The 17,500-nt window shown below is 45.0% G+C and overlaps 1 protein-coding gene across 1 annotated transcript in view; it reads right to left on the bottom strand.

The window, feature by feature from the left end:
* Positions 1-17,500, bottom strand: part of LOC143285507 (guanylate cyclase 32E-like) — a 56,324-nt gene that overhangs the window by 25,594 nt on the left and 13,230 nt on the right. The window contains exons 2-4 of the mRNA XM_076592886.1: positions 12,123-12,263; positions 8,485-8,644; positions 5,795-5,947 (exon numbers count right to left, since the gene is read on the bottom strand). Coding sequence (XP_076449001.1) covers positions 5,795-5,947; positions 8,485-8,644; positions 12,123-12,263 — 454 coding nt within the window. The remainder of the gene's footprint in view (positions 1-5,794; positions 5,948-8,484; positions 8,645-12,122; positions 12,264-17,500) is intronic.

The following is a 17,500-nucleotide window of genomic DNA, read 5'->3' as shown; positions in this document are numbered from 1 at the left end:
TTCTCCCCCTCTACTAGACCTTAAGTGGTGGTCTGGACGTTAGTCATTCGGATGAGACGATAAACCGAGGTCCCGTGTGCAGCATGCACGTAAAAAGAACCCACAGCAACAAAAGGGTTGTTCCTGGCAAAATTATTTAGAAAATCCACTTCGATAGGAAAAACAATTAAGACTGGAAAAAATATCTTAAAATGGGTGGTGCTGTAGTGTAGGTCCACATACTTTCTGCCGGGCCTAAGTTCTCCCCGCGGTCTACGTTCCACTAGGTCTGTGATCCACCAGGTCCTAAAAGATCCCATAGTCTTTTCATGGGCATCGGGAGAAGTGAATTCATATTCGCTTTAGATCTACGATATGATGATGATGATATGGATACTTATATAGCACCTATCCGCGGTCGGAGACCAAGTCTATAAGTAGGTCAAGGGCTCAACATTCACACATGGGTGGAAAGAGGAAAGTCGGAGTAGAAGTGCCTTTCCCAAGGACACAACACTCTGCTGAAACGGGGACTCGAACCCTGCTCACCGGTGAATACTGAATCTTGAAGTCCAACGCCCAAGCGATTTGGCCGCGGCGCCTCTCTGCGACGACTGAATGACAGGCTTAGGGAAAAAAAAGAAGTTTAGCTTTAGCGATATCAGCACTGTTGACGTCACTGGGCGATGATCTCATTCCGTGACATCACGTCACATCATTTCATTTTGCCCATCGCTCCTGGTGGAGCATAGGCCATCGACGACCCCTCGCCATCGCACTCTGTTCTGGGCTGTTCTGGCCATTCCAGTCCAGTTGGTCCATTGCTGCTTCAGCTCTGCCTCGGTGTCTCGCCTCCAGCTGTTGCGAGGCCGGCCTCTTTTCCTCTTTCCCTGCGGGTTCCAGGTCAGGGCTTGGCGTGTGATGCTGGACACTGGCTTCCTGAGGGTGTGTCCGATCCAGCCCCACTTCCTCCGCAGTATCTGCTTGGCCACTGGTTCTTGTCCCGCTCGCTCCCACAGATCTTCGTTTCGGATCTTCCCATTCCATCGGATCTTGTAGATGCGCCTCAGACAAGTGTTGAAGAATGTCTGAATCTTCTGCTGCATCGTCTGTGTTGTCCGCCATGTCTCGCATCCGTAGAGCAGAACTGACTTCACATTGGAGTTGAAGATGCGGAGTTTGGTGCTTGCAGCTTCCTTTTGGCTTTCACTGCACTGCGTCATAAGTCTCCGGGACGGAGACCCTTCCTTGCCCAGGTGAATGTTTTGGTTCTTTGTCGTCGATGCTTCTGTAACTGGTCTTTTTTACAGGCAGGAGAGTTAACCCTACGCAAACCCCTTTATCCTCCGGGCAAGGTGGTCCTGCCTTAGTCGCCTCTTACGACATGCATGGCAGGGCAGTGGGTCTATTCTATCAGTGCCCAACCCACAGGGCAGAAGGGCAGGTTAAAGGTTACTGGGGCAAAAAGTCGCCCCTCTCCCCTCCCCCCGTGACCCCTCCCCCCCTCCTCCCTTGCTTAAAAAAAAAAAAAACTTCCTCCTTAAACCTCTCTCCAAACCCAGACCTTACACATTCTCCCTAAAGGTATTCTTAAGTTTCCTGCCTCATCAAACTCTCAATTCCCCTTTATCTTGCTCAGCCCCTCCCCCCCCCCCTGCTCCCTCCCTCGCCTCCATACCTCTCACACTCCCCGCACACACACAAACACCCTCTCTCTCCCACAACCCTATTTTACTTCACCCGTTCCCCCCCCCCCTTCCACACTCTTAATGTCACCCCTCTCCTTCCAGTACCCACATCCCTACCCCCGCCCGCATCCACCCTCCACCCCCTATCTGCACATGGGCCTCCGCTGGACAATCTTATTTGCTGTCTCTGCCCCCCCACGCCCCCGCTGACTCTCTCCCCCTCCCCTCACCTCCCCGCTCTCCACACACACACACACACACACACACACACACACAACACACACATATTTTTTTTGTCTATTTGACCGTGACGATCTAATAACGAGGTCGAGTTAAGTGAATGTTTGATTTACAAACCTCACTTTGGGAACACTTGTCTTGTTGTATACAATCTCATTACCTCCACTAATTGGAGTGTCACCGAATTTACTTGTGATTGACGACCTTCTGTGTGTGTGTGTGTGTGTGTGTGTGTGTGTGTGTGTGTGTGTGTGTGTTTGTTTGTTTGTGTTTTGTGTGTGTGTGTGTGTGTGTGTGTGTGTGTGTGTGTGTGTGTGTGAAACTGAAATGCCTTGCTCTTGTCCATGTAAATATTTCACTGGCTTAAAAGAAAATGCATTTTAATACATCAGCAACAAACCATAAGAAAACAGACTGCATTCTTCAAATTGTAGTAATCGTGATCAGAAAGTAGGATAAATGAGTCTATTCTTTTGTGAAATGAATCGGAACCAGCGGAACAATGGAACACGTGCAATACATCGCACACAGTTGACATGATCAAAACACTGTAGACAAACAGACCTACAACAGCAGATCTATAACTGGAAATCATCGTGTGATGCAGATTTCGCACAAAAGTTAAAGACTACTTGGGTAAATTGTATAGGCATCTTCTTCAGGAAAATAGTGAAACAATACTGAATTTTCGCCAAAACAGCGGTATATGCTATCAATACAATAAGCAATAATCATAAAGAGATGTGTGTGTGTGTGTGTGTGTGTGTGTGTGTGTGTATTTGTTTTGTGCGTGTGTGTGTGTGTGTGTGTATGTGTGTGTGTGTGTGTGTGTGTGTGTGTGAAACTGAAATGTCTTGCCCTTGTCTATGTAAATATTTCACTGGCTTAAAAGAAAATGCATTTTAATACATCAGCAACAAACCATAAGAAAACAGACTGCATTCTTCAAATTGTAGTAATCGTGATCAGAAAGTAGGATAAATGAGTCTATTCTTTTGTGAAATGAATCGGAACCAGCGGAACAATGGAACACGTGCAATACATCGCACACAGTTGACATGATCAAAACACTGTAGACAAACAGACCTACAACAGCAGATCTATAACTGGAAATCATCGTGTGATGCAGATTTCGCACAAAAGTTAAAGACTACTTGGGGAAATTGTATATGTTTCTTCTTCGGGAAAATAGTGAAACAATACTGAATTTTCGCCAAAACAGCGGTATATGCTATCAATACAATATGCAATAATCATAAAGAGATATGTGTGTGTGTGTGTGTGTGTGTGTGTGTGTGTGTTTTGTGTGCGTGCGTGCGTGCGTGCGTGCGTGCGTGTGTGTGATGATCATCATCATTGTCGTCGTTGGCGTTGTCATCATCATCATCATCATCAATATCTTTATTATTATTATTGTCAGTTCAATATCCACGAGTGTTACGGATATGACTTACCAGGAAGATCCGTTGCGAGCATTGTGAAAAAGGAACAAATAGATGGATGGTTATTTTCAGTTTGATTCGACCAGGGATTGAACAACAACATGAACAATGATAACGACAAAAACAGAAAGAAATCAAAGAAAGGACAGGAGAAAAAAGAAAGAAAAAAGGAAGACAATAAAAATGAAAGTGGAAATCAAAGCCTGATATGGGAATTGCTCAGACCACCCAATCTCGGGACACCTTTTTTTTTTTTTTCTTAGACATCTCTAAATCTACAACTTTCCATTTTTCTCAGGAAGAAAGTACAATCGGGCGTGAAAAGAAGTTGTTTCAAGAACATGTATAACTGAACAGCAAATAGACATGCAGAGAGAGAGACAGACAGAGACAGAGACAGACAGAGAAAGACAGGCAGCGACCAAGACATCTCCCTATCTCGATTTCCCCAACATCCCTTTAAGTTCTTACCTTCTCTCACTAACCACTCGTTTACAAAACAAAAAAAAAGCCTGCCCACACACACACACACACACACACACACACACACAAGCATTTTCCAAAGCTGCCTGGCCATTCATTGTCCACCTAAGCTGTTATCACACTTTGGCCAGACATCTACCGCGGGTTGGTTGACATGATGTCTCACACTGGACATTGACGTGTATGGCATTATACTGGGCACAAAATCTGTGCTTTTTAAAACGAGAAGAAGAACAACAACAACAACATCATCAACATCAACAACAACTAGAACAAGAACACGAAAAAAGAAGAATGAATGAATAAATACTTGTTTAGCACACTATCCTGAACTCTACGTGCTTTACAAAATCCGCAATATTCAAAGTTTTCGAGACACATGACTAAAATGTCAGTTTTTGCAGCTTATAGTCTGCCATACAATAAAACCCTACGCACAGAAACCTGACCGGTCGTTGTTCCTTTTCCAGGCACTGTCAACTAAGTGTTACCATACTACTAGTATCCTTGCCCGAAATAATAGGGATCATGTCAGTTGCCAACCGGACAGGATTGACACTTGGTGTCTAAAATTTTGTCCGACGATGAAGAACTTTTTCCCTTGGTGTATATAGTGAATGAGTCTAATGGGAAAATAGGGGGCAGGGTGGAGATGGGGGTGAGAGTGAGGGGGGAGAGGGAAGGGGCGAGAGGATCTGGGAAAGTTTTATTGCCTGGTACAGTTAATGATGGTTTGGTTTGTTTCTTTGAAGCGCTTGGGTTGACAGACCTACAGACGAGGATCATTTTCAGTCATTGCTTACAAGGACTGTGCTCACTCAGGCATCGCACGTTGGATCGTAACTCTCTCTCTCTCTCTCTCTCTCTCTCTCTCTCTCTCTCTCTCTCTCTCTCTCTCTCTCTTCAAGACACAGATCTCTATCTCTCCAACTGTATCTGTCTCTGTCTCTCTCTATATATCTCTCCTCTCTTCTCTCTCTTTAAGACACAGACACATCTATATATCCTACCCTTCCCCCGCACCCCCCCCCCCCCACACACACACACACACTTGTACACCGTTTAAAAGCACATGGGTGAAAAAAACGTTAAAACATAGGAAGAAACACACACACACACACACACACACACACACACACACACACACACACACCATGAAATCTTTGGCTTTGCTAAAATGGCTGATGGAAATGAATGAATGAATGAATGAATGAATGAATGAAAAAAGGAGAAGAAGGAAAGAGATGAGCGGGAACCCACTCCTAGCGTAAAATAATTATACCAGGAGTTATTATATATAATCCACGTGTTTTTGTACTCACAATAGGAAAAGACAAGGTATATAGCCTTTGCTATTGAAGCCGTAACGAGGAAACAAGAATGAAACCGCAACACACACACACACTAACGGAAGCAGAATCCCATAATATGTGAGAAATAAAATGAGAATGCCATTACAAATTCATTGTGGTGGTGGTGGGGAGGGGGTGGGGACTAGTTTAACACACACTACTGACGATAGGAAGATGCAGTCCATGGCCGTAGTCAAACAAAATGCGGTTCAGTATAACGCAGCCCAACACAACATAACACAACACAACACAATAATCAACACTCTACTGACCGTGAAAGATGTAGTAGTCCATAGCCTTGCTATAGAAAATACAACACTACACGATACGACGAGCCAGTCCAGGCCAATCTACACGACACAACACAACACAACACAACACAACACACACACACACACACACACACACACACACACACACACACAAACACGATACAACACCACACCAAATGAGTGTCGCTGTTCCTGGCGACAGCAGCCCGAATTTCACACAGAGAAATCTGTTGTGATAAAAAAAAAAAAAGAGAAATACGAAATACACCACAACATACACCACACCACACCATACACCACACCACCACACCACACACCACACCACACGCACTACCCACCCTGGAAGATGTAGTCCATGGCCTTGCTGTAGTCATAGGCCTCATCGTCCTTGATACCGATGACTACGTACTCTCCAGTGTCCGTCAGCCCCATGGACTGCAGGGTATTGACGAAGTCGATGAACAGTTCCGACAGCGTGTACAGCACGTAGACTAAACAACAACAACAAAAGACAGTATCGTCATTATCACCATCATCAACGTCGTCGTGGTCGTCGTCATCATCTTTATCGTCGTCGTCGTCATCGTCGTCGTCATTATCATCATCGTCGTTGTCTTCGTGGTCGTCGTCATCATCTTTATCGTCGTCGTCGTCGTCGTCATTGTAATTATCGTCGTCATCGTCGTCGTCGGCGTCGTCATATCAGCAGCAGCATCGTCGTCGTCATCGTCGTACAATGTCAATGTGAAACGAGAATTATAAAGATATATGTATGTAGATAAATATTCTTTAAAAAAAAAAAAAAATCATCACCATCAGACCGCTCACCTTCGTTTCCGTCATTTTTTCTCCAAAGCTTATTATTATTCAATACAGGACCCATTTTAACGATTTCTTTAATGTCTTTGGGTTCCCCCCCCCCCCCCCCCCCCCCCCCTAGATTCCTTTACTGTATACAGCGCGTGTCACAAGTGAGTCTGGAAGGCCTCGCCACTCTTGTCTTTTTTTTTCTTTTTCTTTTCTTTTTTTTTAACGCAGATGTCGTGTAGCGTATGTGGATCAGTTCGTACGCTTCGACACTCTCCTTGAAACTAACATTGAAACTAACCCCGGAGCGGAGTGAAAACCAACAGTGGGTAGGAATATGCAGCTACACCGGGGTGCGGGGGGTAGGGGGGGGTGGGGAGGGGGGTTCTTTCTCCCGCCCCCCCCCCCCCTCCCTCCCCATCGAGAGCCAGTGGCGACGGGCGGAATAGCCGAGTGGTTAAAGCCATTGGACTTTCAATCTGAGGGTCCCGGGTTCGAATCACGGTGACAGCGCCTGGTGGGTGAAGGGTGGAGATTTTTACGATCTCCCAGGTCAACATATGTGCAGACCTGCTAGTGCCTGAACCCCCTTCGTGTGTATATGCTAGCCGAAGATCAAAAACGCACGTTAAAGATCCTGTAATCCATGTCAGCGTTCGGTGGGTTATGGAAACAAGAACATACCCAGCATGCACACCCCCGAAAACGGAGTATGGCTGCCTACATGGCGGGGTAAAAACGGTCATACACGTAAAAGCTCACTCGTGTACATACGAGTGAACGTGGGAGTTGCAGCCCTCGAACGCAGAAGAAGAAGAAGAGAGCCAGTCACGCATATCCATAGCATTACTATCAGTCTCTCCATCTCAGATAATTATATTTATACATATGTACCAGCCGAGGCTTGGTCGTACCCCCCTCACCCCCCCCCCCCCCCCCCCCCCCCCCCCCCCCCCCCTTTTCACGTTTCCACCCTCTTCCCACCCCTGGCCCCCTTTTGCTAGGGGGGACAAGACTGCACAGCCAAGCGTGTCAATGACTGACCACTATCTCGTGGCTGTTAAAACTGACCGCATGACCGGCACTTGGTGGGCTACAGTAGGTAGCACCACAATGAGTGTGGTCAGTGTACCAAGCAGCGACACAGCTGGTTGTCTTGCACCTGAACATTTGGCACCGGGTCAGATATGATATACACAATGAAAGATGATCATGCAGAAGGCAAAAAAAAAAAAAAGATAATAATAACAATGATGATAATAAAAATAATGATGATGGGCTACATTCTGCGAACTAGCGCGCACCTACATTCACATGCGTACGCACATGTGTGCAAATACATACACACACGCGCGCGCGCACACGCACACACACACACACACACACATACACACACACAAGCACACACACACATATAAGCACGCGCGCGCGCGTACGCACGCACACACACGCACGCGTGCACACTAACACACACATACACACACATTCACTCACATACACGCACATACACACACGCGCTCGTATCATCATCATCACCATCACCATCACCATCACCACCGTCATCATCATCATCACCATGAACTGGCCCCCTGCCCTGAGCTAGGTGTTGTACACGATGTGGCCCACTTTATAATGGTGGTACAGGTGGCTGTACTCGTCATCACCACCACCACCACCACCATCATCAGCAGCAGCAGCAGCAGCAGCATAAACATCATCATCACCACCATCATCATCACCAGGATCACCATCATAATCACCACCGCCATCATCATCATCGTCATTATCATCATAACCACCACCATCATCATCATCATCATCACCACCATCACCATCATCATAACCATCATCATCATCATGACCATCACCATCATCATAATCATCATCATAACCACCACCATCATCATCATAACCACCACCATCATCACCATCGTCATTATCATCATAACCACCACCATCATCATCATCATCATCACCACCATCACCATCATCATAACCATCATCATCATCATGACCATCATCATCATCATCACCACCACCATCACCATCATCATCATCATCATAACCACCACCACCACCATCATCATCATCATCATCACCACCATCATCACCACCACCATTATCATCATCATCACCATCACCATCATCATAATCATCATCATCATCATCACCACCACCATCATCATCATAACCACCACCACCATCATCACCATGAACTCACCTCGTGTCCTGAGGTAGGTGGTGTGCACGATGTGACCCACTTTGTAACGGTCATACAGGGCGCTGTACTCGGAGACGTTGACGAAGTCGTTGACGGTCATGTTGCTGGCCTCGGCCAGACGGCGGAGGTTCTGCCCTGCCTTCAGCATCAGCGCTGTCTCCTGGGGGGGGGGGGGGGGGGGGGAAGGGGTTGATGATGTCGATAAAGGGAGGTTGATGACGAAACGAAAACAATAGAAGAAGAACAACAACAACAAGAATGAGGATAACGAAGAGGAGGAGGAGAAGGTGATGATGGTGAAGAAGAAGAAGAAGAAGACGATGATGATGATGATGATGATGATGATGAACAGCAACAACAACAACAAGTAATCAAGTGTCTGTTTTACTCACCTCCACCACGATGTTGAAGCGAGACTATACTACTACTACTACTACTACTACTACTGCTGCTGCTGCTGCTGCTGTTTCTGCTACTGCTACTACTACTGCTGCTGCTTCTGTTACTACTACTGCTGCTTCTGCTGCTGCTACTACTACTACTGCTGCTACTACTACTACTACTGCTGCTTCTGCTACTACTACTACTGCCGCTCCTGCTGCTACTACTAGTACTACTACTACTACTACTACTGCTGCTGCTGCTGCTGCTACTACTACTACTACCACTACTACTGCTACTGCTACTACCACCACCACCACTATCTTTCTATATATCCCGTAGTCTCGTGGACCGTGGGACACCACACATTTGGCAGCCAGCCTCTTCCGTCCCTCACCGTCGTCTGTCCTTCTGACTGTCTCACTCAGTGTTAGACCTGTCCACTTTGAGTTGTCACCTGTCCACTCTGAGTTGTCACCTGTCCACGCTGAGTTGTCACCTGTCCACGCTGAGTTGTCACCTGTCCACGCTGAGTTGTCACCTGTCCACTTTGAGTTGTTTCCTGTCCACTCTGAGTTGTCACCTGTCCACGCTGAGTTGTCACCTGTCCACGCTGAGTTGTCACCTGTCCACTCTGAGTTGTCACCTGTCCACTCTGAGTTGTCACCTGTCCACGCTGAGTTGTCACCTGTCCACTCTGAGTTGTTACCTGTCCACTCTGAGTTGTCACCTGTCCACTCTGAGTTGTTACCTGTCCACTCTGAGTTGTCACCTGTCCACTCTGAGTTGTCACCTGTCCACGCTGAGTTGTCACCTGTCCACGCTGAGTTGTCACCTGTCTACTTTGAGTTGTTTCCTGTCCACTCTGAGTTGTCACCTGTCCACTCTGAGTTGTCACCTGTCCACGCTGAGTTGTCACCTGTCCACGCTGAGTTGTCACCTGTCTACTTTGAGTTGTTTCCTGTCCACTCTGAGTTGTCACCTGTCCACTCTGAGTTGTCACCTGTCCACTCTTTGAGTTGTCACCTGTCCACTCTGAGTTGTCACCTGTCCACGCTGAGTTGTCACCTGTCCACTCTTTGAGTTGTCACCTGCCCACTCTGAGTTGTCACCTGTCCACGCTGAGTTGTCTCCTGTCCACACTGAGTTGTCACCTGTCCACACTGAGTTGTCACTTGTCCACTCTGAGTTGTCACCTGTCCACTTTGAGTTCTCACTTGTCCACACTGAGTTGTCACCTGTCCACACTGAGTTGTCACTTGTCCACGCTGAGTTGTCACATGTCCACGCTGAGTTGTGCTGAGTTGTCACCTGTCCACGCTGAGTTGTCACCTGTCCACGCTGAGTTGTCACCTGTCCACGCTGAGTTGTCACCTGTCCACGCTGAGTTGTCACCTGTCCACTCTGAGTTGTCACCTGTCCACGCTGAGTTGTCACCTGTCCACGCTGAATTGTCACCTGTCCACGCTGAGTTGTCACCTGTCCACACTGAGTTGTCACCTGTCCACGCTGAGTTGTCACCTGTCCACACTGAGTTGTCACCTGTCCACGCTGAGTTGTCACCTGTCCACGCTGAGTTGTCACCTGTCCACTCTCAGTTGTCACCTGTCCACGCTGAGGTGTCACTTGTCCACACTGAGTTGTCACTTGTCCACTCTGAGTTGTCACCTGTCCACTTTGAGTTGTCACTTGTCCACACTGAGTTGTCACCTGTCCACACTGAGTTGTCACTTGTCCACGCTGAGTTGTCACATGTCCACGCTGAGTTGTGCTGAGTTGTCACCTGTCCACGCTGAGTTGTCACCTGTCCACCCCTAGTTGTCACCTGTCCACTCTTTGAGTTGTCACCTGTCCACTCTTTGAGTTGCTGTCCTCCCACCTCTTCTCCTGCCGGCCTCTTCTCCTTGCTCCCTGCAAATGTTTCCTGTCGGAAGGTCTTGGTCAAATCCTTGATGAACGCGAGACGTTGGCCATACAGCTTCCGATTTCCTTTTCTGCTACTGTTATCACCACAACCACCACTGCTACTACTACTACTACGACGACGACGACGAAGAAAAAGAAGAACAACAACAAAATGACGATGATGAAGAGGATTAGGGGGGAGGAGGAGGAGGGGAAGAAGAAAAAGATGATGATGATGAAGATAAGAAGAAGAAGAACAACAACAACAACAAATCATGTATCGGCATCAAGAAGAAGAACTAGAAAAGCAGGCTTGTGCCCTCAGATGGGGATCACCGCGCTTTACTACAAAATATACTAATTTAAGAATAACTGGCATAATAGTACGTACAAATGATATCAACAACAACAATAATAATATTATTATTATTATCATTATTATGCAGGCTCATGTAGCATAATACTGTCATCTCCGGTGGGGCTCAGCGCGTTTCACAATAAAAACACAAATTTAAATAATAACTGACATAAAGGAATGTTAAAAAAAATTCATACTACTACTATTACTACTGCTACTACGACTACTACTACTAATAATAATAACAGTAATAATAATAGTAATAATAAGAATACTACTACTACTACTACTAACAATAATAACGATGATAATGATAATAATAATAATAACAGTGATGATAATGACAATGATAATAACAACAACAATTAAAACAAGAGAGGCAAGGCCTTCAAGACTCACTTGTGATAAATTAAGTCCCCTAGCATTAATTACAGAGTAATTTCCCTTTTTTTACTATCTGCACCAAAACGTTTTCAAAATAAATAAAAATTCCATGCTTAGCAAAAGAAGTTCCTGTTTGAACAAAAAATGATAATAATGACTCCTCTTGTTGTTGTGTCAGAATAAGAGGTCAAAGTGCCAAGTTTAGAGAATACAAAAAAATATAAATATAACAGTAAATGCAGTTTGCATATAATTAGGCTTCTTTTATTATTTTTTTGTGCCCATCCCAGAGGTGCAATATTGTTTTAAACAAGATGACTGGAAAGAACTGAATTTTTCCTATTTTTTATGCCAAATTTGGTGTCAACTGACAAAGTATTTGCAGAGAAAATGTCGGTGTTAAGGTTTACCACGGACACACACACACACACACACACACACAGAGAGAGACAACCGAACACCGGGTTAAAACATAGACTCACTTTGTTTACACAAGTGAGTCAAAAATGATAATGATGATGATGATAACAAAAACAACAACAATAATAATAATAATAACAAGAAGAAGAAGAAGAAGAATATTGATAACAATAACAATATCAACACACACCTCGGCCACGATAGTAAAGCGGGACCAGCCATAGTGTCTCATCAGGGCCAGCATGGAATTGGCCGACTGTGTGCTAGGGGGCTGAGTCCTGGCGAACGTACCGTACTGCTTCTTGTCGGAGACCTCAGCGTCGTCACATTTCTGGTGGTGGGAGTGACAGAGAGGGGGAAAAAAGAAAAAGAAAATCGTTCTTTTGCGCAGGAACATATTCACATTACAGAAAAAAAAAAATATATATATACATATATAGAGAGAGAGAGAGAACTGTGATTCAGCAATTAATTTTGGCAAAAATTATTGAGTTTTGGAAATTCCATCAACGTCATCAGATGAGCAAACCGAAAGCATGAACATCTTGCCACGTCAGATGTTGAGAGAGAGAGAGAGAGTGAGTGAGAGAGTGAGTGAGAGAGAGGGGTGGATAGGATATATGCACATATATATATATATATATATATATATATATATAGTCTGTACTTGCACATGCATGGGCAAGCGCGTGCGCGCGTGTGTGCATGTGTGTGTGTGTGTGTGAGTGAGTGTGTGAGTGTGTGTGTGTGTGTGTGTGTGTGTGTGTGTGTGTGTGAGTGTGTGAGTGTGTGTGTCCGTGCCCATGTATGTTTGCACGTGTATATGTCTGTGTATTTTAACATGCCTAATGCGTTAAGAATAAAACCGAAATCGTGATGTGGACACTGCATAAAGATATACCCAGCGGCAAAGCACATATCCCATCAATTCAACACACACACACACACACACACATACATACATACACATGCACACACACTCATACACACATACACACACATACGCACGCACACGCACACACACACACACACACACACAAGGCGACAACAGATGTCTCCCCCTACAGCACAAACCGTGTTGCAAGATCTGAATTCAAAATCGCCGAAACGAGAAAAAAGCCAGAGGCATATAATTATCCCAGTTCTGCATAATGATTCTGACTACTCTTCTCATTCTCTTTCTTCTCTCCAGTTCGTGTTGTTCGTATTAAGAACTAAACACGAATGTCATCGATCTCATAGATCTTTGAAACTGTGGAGAATACTGATAGATTAATTTTTAGCGAATGATCTCACAAGGCCTTTTGATGTTGTTTGTCATCAGTTGAAAAAAACAAAATAAAAAACAGCAACAACAACAACAAAAAACCATTAGTGTTCATTCCAATGACTTCAGAAGGGTTGATTTGTATACATGTCTTGAATAAGCCACAGTCATGGATATTTCTTTGTGTGTACTTGTGTGTGTGTGCGTATGTATGTGTATGTGTGTGTGTGTGCGCGCGCGCGCGCGTGTGTGTGTGTGTGTGTGTGTGTGTGTGTGTGTGCGTGTGTATATGGAAGTCAAAGTCAAATCTTATATCAAGATGTTAGACTGAATAGGCAACAACTACCTTTCTACATCGCATGTATGTGTGCTTGTGTGTATAAGTATGTGTGTTTGTATTTGCTTGCGTACGTGTGTGCATGTGTTGTGTTTGTATTTGCATGTGTGTATGCATGTGGTGTGCGTGAATGTGTATGTGTTTTTATACGTGTTTGTACGCACGCACGCGTGCGTGTGTGTGTATGTGTGTTTTTTCTGTCTGCCTGTCCGTCTGCGTCTGTGTAAGCGCACTATATCAATACAATCCCCTAAATATTGAATTACATACCTTTTGAAAAAAAAACGTTTCCGTTTCGATTTTCGCAATAGTGTGGCTGAGTTAACTCATCGACGCAAGCAGTCATTGGCAAGTCATTCATTCATTCATTCATTCATTTACTCGTTCTTTCATCCCCTCACGAACTCCTCTGTCTTTCAGTTATGCAAGAAAAATATGGAGGAAGAAATAAAATATTAAGGCTTTCCTGTTGCCCCGCCGAGCAGGAAATGATATCCGGTCTGTGCAAATGCTGTTGTGTGGTGGTGAACCCATTCAGTTCAGTGGACGGCGGGGAAAAGTGCACTGACTTGTCGGCACAGCGTTCCGTGGGATAGTTAGTTACAGTGTGTATGTTACTATACTACCAGCGTATTTATTTATGGCTGTAGAGAGGAAGGGGGTGGGTGAGGGGCGTGTGTGTGTGTGTGTGTGTGTGTGTGTGTGTGTGTGTGTGTCTGGTTTAATGCCTTCCTTGAAAAAATCCGAAACTAAAAGTGGAGAGAAAAAAGAAACGACAACTGAAACTGATAACTGATCTGAAACTTTTGCTCGCATTATTGGTCGCTTTTCTCCATTCCACCATATGCATCTTTAAAAAAAAATCTTCTTTGAATTAAAAATCACGTTCATTTTAACCTGCAAAAAACATGACATCCGTCATATATTCAATGTATGAATGTGACTTTATAATTATTGCGACAGTACTTTATTTGTAAAACCTTCTCATTGTGCTGTCGAATTCGTATTATATTTGTAACAGTGTTATGTTGACATGGAAACAAACTTTAATCTAAACCAACAGAAAAGAGCGAGCAACACAGCTAAAATAGAATTACAACAACAACAACAGCTACAACAAAAACAAACAACAACAACAACAAGAGCAATAACAACAGACAGGTATCTCTTTCACATTGTTGTTATTCAGACTTAAGTTCTCGTGAGCTGTTTTTGATTTGTTTTTATTTGTTTGTGGATTTTTTTGTTTGGTTGGTTTTTTGTTTGTTTGTTTGGGTTTGTTTTTGTTTTTTTACTGATTTTTGTTTCTCTTTATTCATTAGTCCGCGCGCTGTGACATCTTGAAACTGTATTGCTTCGTGATGATTACAACAGCAGCAGCAGCTTCTTCTACTTTGTTCGTGGGCTGCAACTCCCACGTTCACTCGTATGTACACGAGTGGGCTTTCACGCGCATGCCATTTTTACCCCGCTAAAATGTAGGCAGCCATACTCCGTTTTCGGTGGTGTGCATGCTGGGTATGTTCTTGTTTCCACAACCCACCGAACGCTGACGTGCATTACATGATCTTAAACGTGCGTATTTAATCTTTTGCTTGCGTTACACACACGAAGGGGGTTCAGGCACTAAGCAGGTCTGCACATTATGTTGACCTGGGAGATCGGAGAAATCTCCACCCTTTACCCACCAGGCGCCGTTACCGAGATTCGAACTCCGGTCACCCTCAGATCGAAAATGCAAACGCTTTAACCATTCGGCTATTGCGCCCGTCACAGCAGCAGCAAAATAAGCAAGCTTTTATGTCGCATCCCTTATCCCCTTCCACGCACATCAATCCGCTGTGTGTGTGTGTGTGTGTGTGTGTGTGTGTGTGTGTGTGTGTGTGTGTGTGTGTGTGTGTGTGTGTGTGTGTGTGTGTGTGAAGGGGGCTGGGATTGCGGCGTGGGGGAGTCCTGACTTCGAAGGAGCTTAACAAACCAGAACCTTCTGTTGTCAGTCTGGTTTGACTGTTACTAAGTTTAGAACTCTGTCTGTCTGTCTGCCTGTCTGCTTGTTATACACACACACACACACACACACACACACACACACACACACACACACACGTGCGCGCGCGCGCGCATACACATCTACCACCCACACCACCCACCCATCTCCACCCCCTCGTTTTCCCAGGAAAATCAAAACTACAGTAAAAACTGTACTATCATGTCACACCTTTTTAGCTGTGTGAACATGGAAAACATGCTCAGTCAGGCCTTATGTATTCTATGTAGAACAGTATGGTGCGCTGCCCTTTCCTTTATGCTAAATTTATGTCTGCAGCACCTGTCGGTTGATCGTTTTACGACGTTTAAATGCTTCTGTTTTTATTCAACACACACACACACACACACACACACACACACACACACACACACACACACACACACACACACACACACACACACACACACACACACACACACACACACACACACACGCACGCACGCACGCACACACACACACACACACACGCACGCACGCACGCACACACACTTACATACACACGCACATTCGTAGGCACGGACGCTAGCACGACCACACACACACACACACACACACACACACACACACACACACACACACACACACACACACACACACACGCACACACACACACACACAAACCACCACCACCACAACCACCACACCACCATCACCATCATCATCATCATCATCATCTGGGATTCAATGACCGCCACCCCCCGTGCCCCCTTCCCCCACTTCCCTCCCGTCAGTCAGACAACAGTGCCACGTCAACCACTTTATCAATCAATCAATCATTCAGTCAATCAAACCAGACCTGATCGGAATCAGGCAAGAAGACTGATAACAGTAGCTGCTGCTGCTGCTGCAGGCTAATTAACTAAACCACGAAAATTCCACCCCACGTTTGATCGACGAACGCACGTTTCACTGGTCAGTTAGAAAGTTAGCCTCAGTGAGGCTCCCCCCCAACCCCCCACCCCCACCCCCCACCCCACTCGCCCTGCTTGATTGTCACTTTGACTGCTGAGCTATGGTTAATGTCTCACACAGAATAAAGTATAAGATCAGCACTCTATGTTATAAACGTATTCACAAATCTGCCCCTTCCTGTCTTTGTGGCTGCCTTCACCTCTACGCTCCATCTCGCTCTCTACGATCGGCTTCGGATCCACTCTGTTTACGCATACCAAGATTCAAACACTCCACTGTTGGACGCCGTTCTTTCTCTGTCTCTGGACCTTGTATTTGGAATGAACTTCCCCTTTCGCGTCGTTAGGTCTCCGCACTCAGCTCTTTCAAGTATGGCCTTAAAACTCACCTCTTCACAAGACAGCCTCCCTCGCCTACCTCTTCCTTGTCTACAGTTTCTTTAGTTTTAGAGTTATGCATGCGTGTGAATGACTGGTGTGAAAGCGCTTTGATTTGTTTTTGCACAAGATTCAGCGCTATATAAATACCATTATTATCATTAGTAGTAGTAGTTGTATTATTATTATTATTATTATTATTATTATTGTTATTATTTATAACAAAGAGAATACCATTTTCAACTACATTAATTTGTGTACTTTTTTTAAATTTTTTTTTATTGATGATCATGATTTTGCTGAACACAAATATAAATACTACCCCCCAAGAGTAAGAAGTCTACGTAAGAAACTGCGACTGACAACCTGACCTGCAATCTCTGTCTTTTCTTAGCAACAGTCATTCACTGACAAGCACATACCTGTCAACAACAGCGGTCAATGGGTTAGGTTGATTAAACCACCAGTGAAGGAGGCAGAAATTAAAAGCAGCAATTAAGCGGTCACCTGTCTGATGAAGTCACTTGTCACTGATAATGATTTTGCCATGATTAGTTAACCACCTTGGGGAAGTTGGCAGTATAAACGGGGCAATAATTACCCCCCGCCGTTATTAACTCTCTCC

This window comes from Babylonia areolata, chromosome 1 (assembly GCF_041734735.1).
Source record: "Babylonia areolata isolate BAREFJ2019XMU chromosome 1, ASM4173473v1, whole genome shotgun sequence".
In the NCBI taxonomy this organism is placed as follows: domain Eukaryota; kingdom Metazoa; phylum Mollusca; class Gastropoda; order Neogastropoda; family Buccinidae; genus Babylonia; species Babylonia areolata.
The sequence above is the reverse complement of the archived record's forward strand: the minus strand, read 5'-3'. Positions and strand labels throughout refer to the sequence as shown.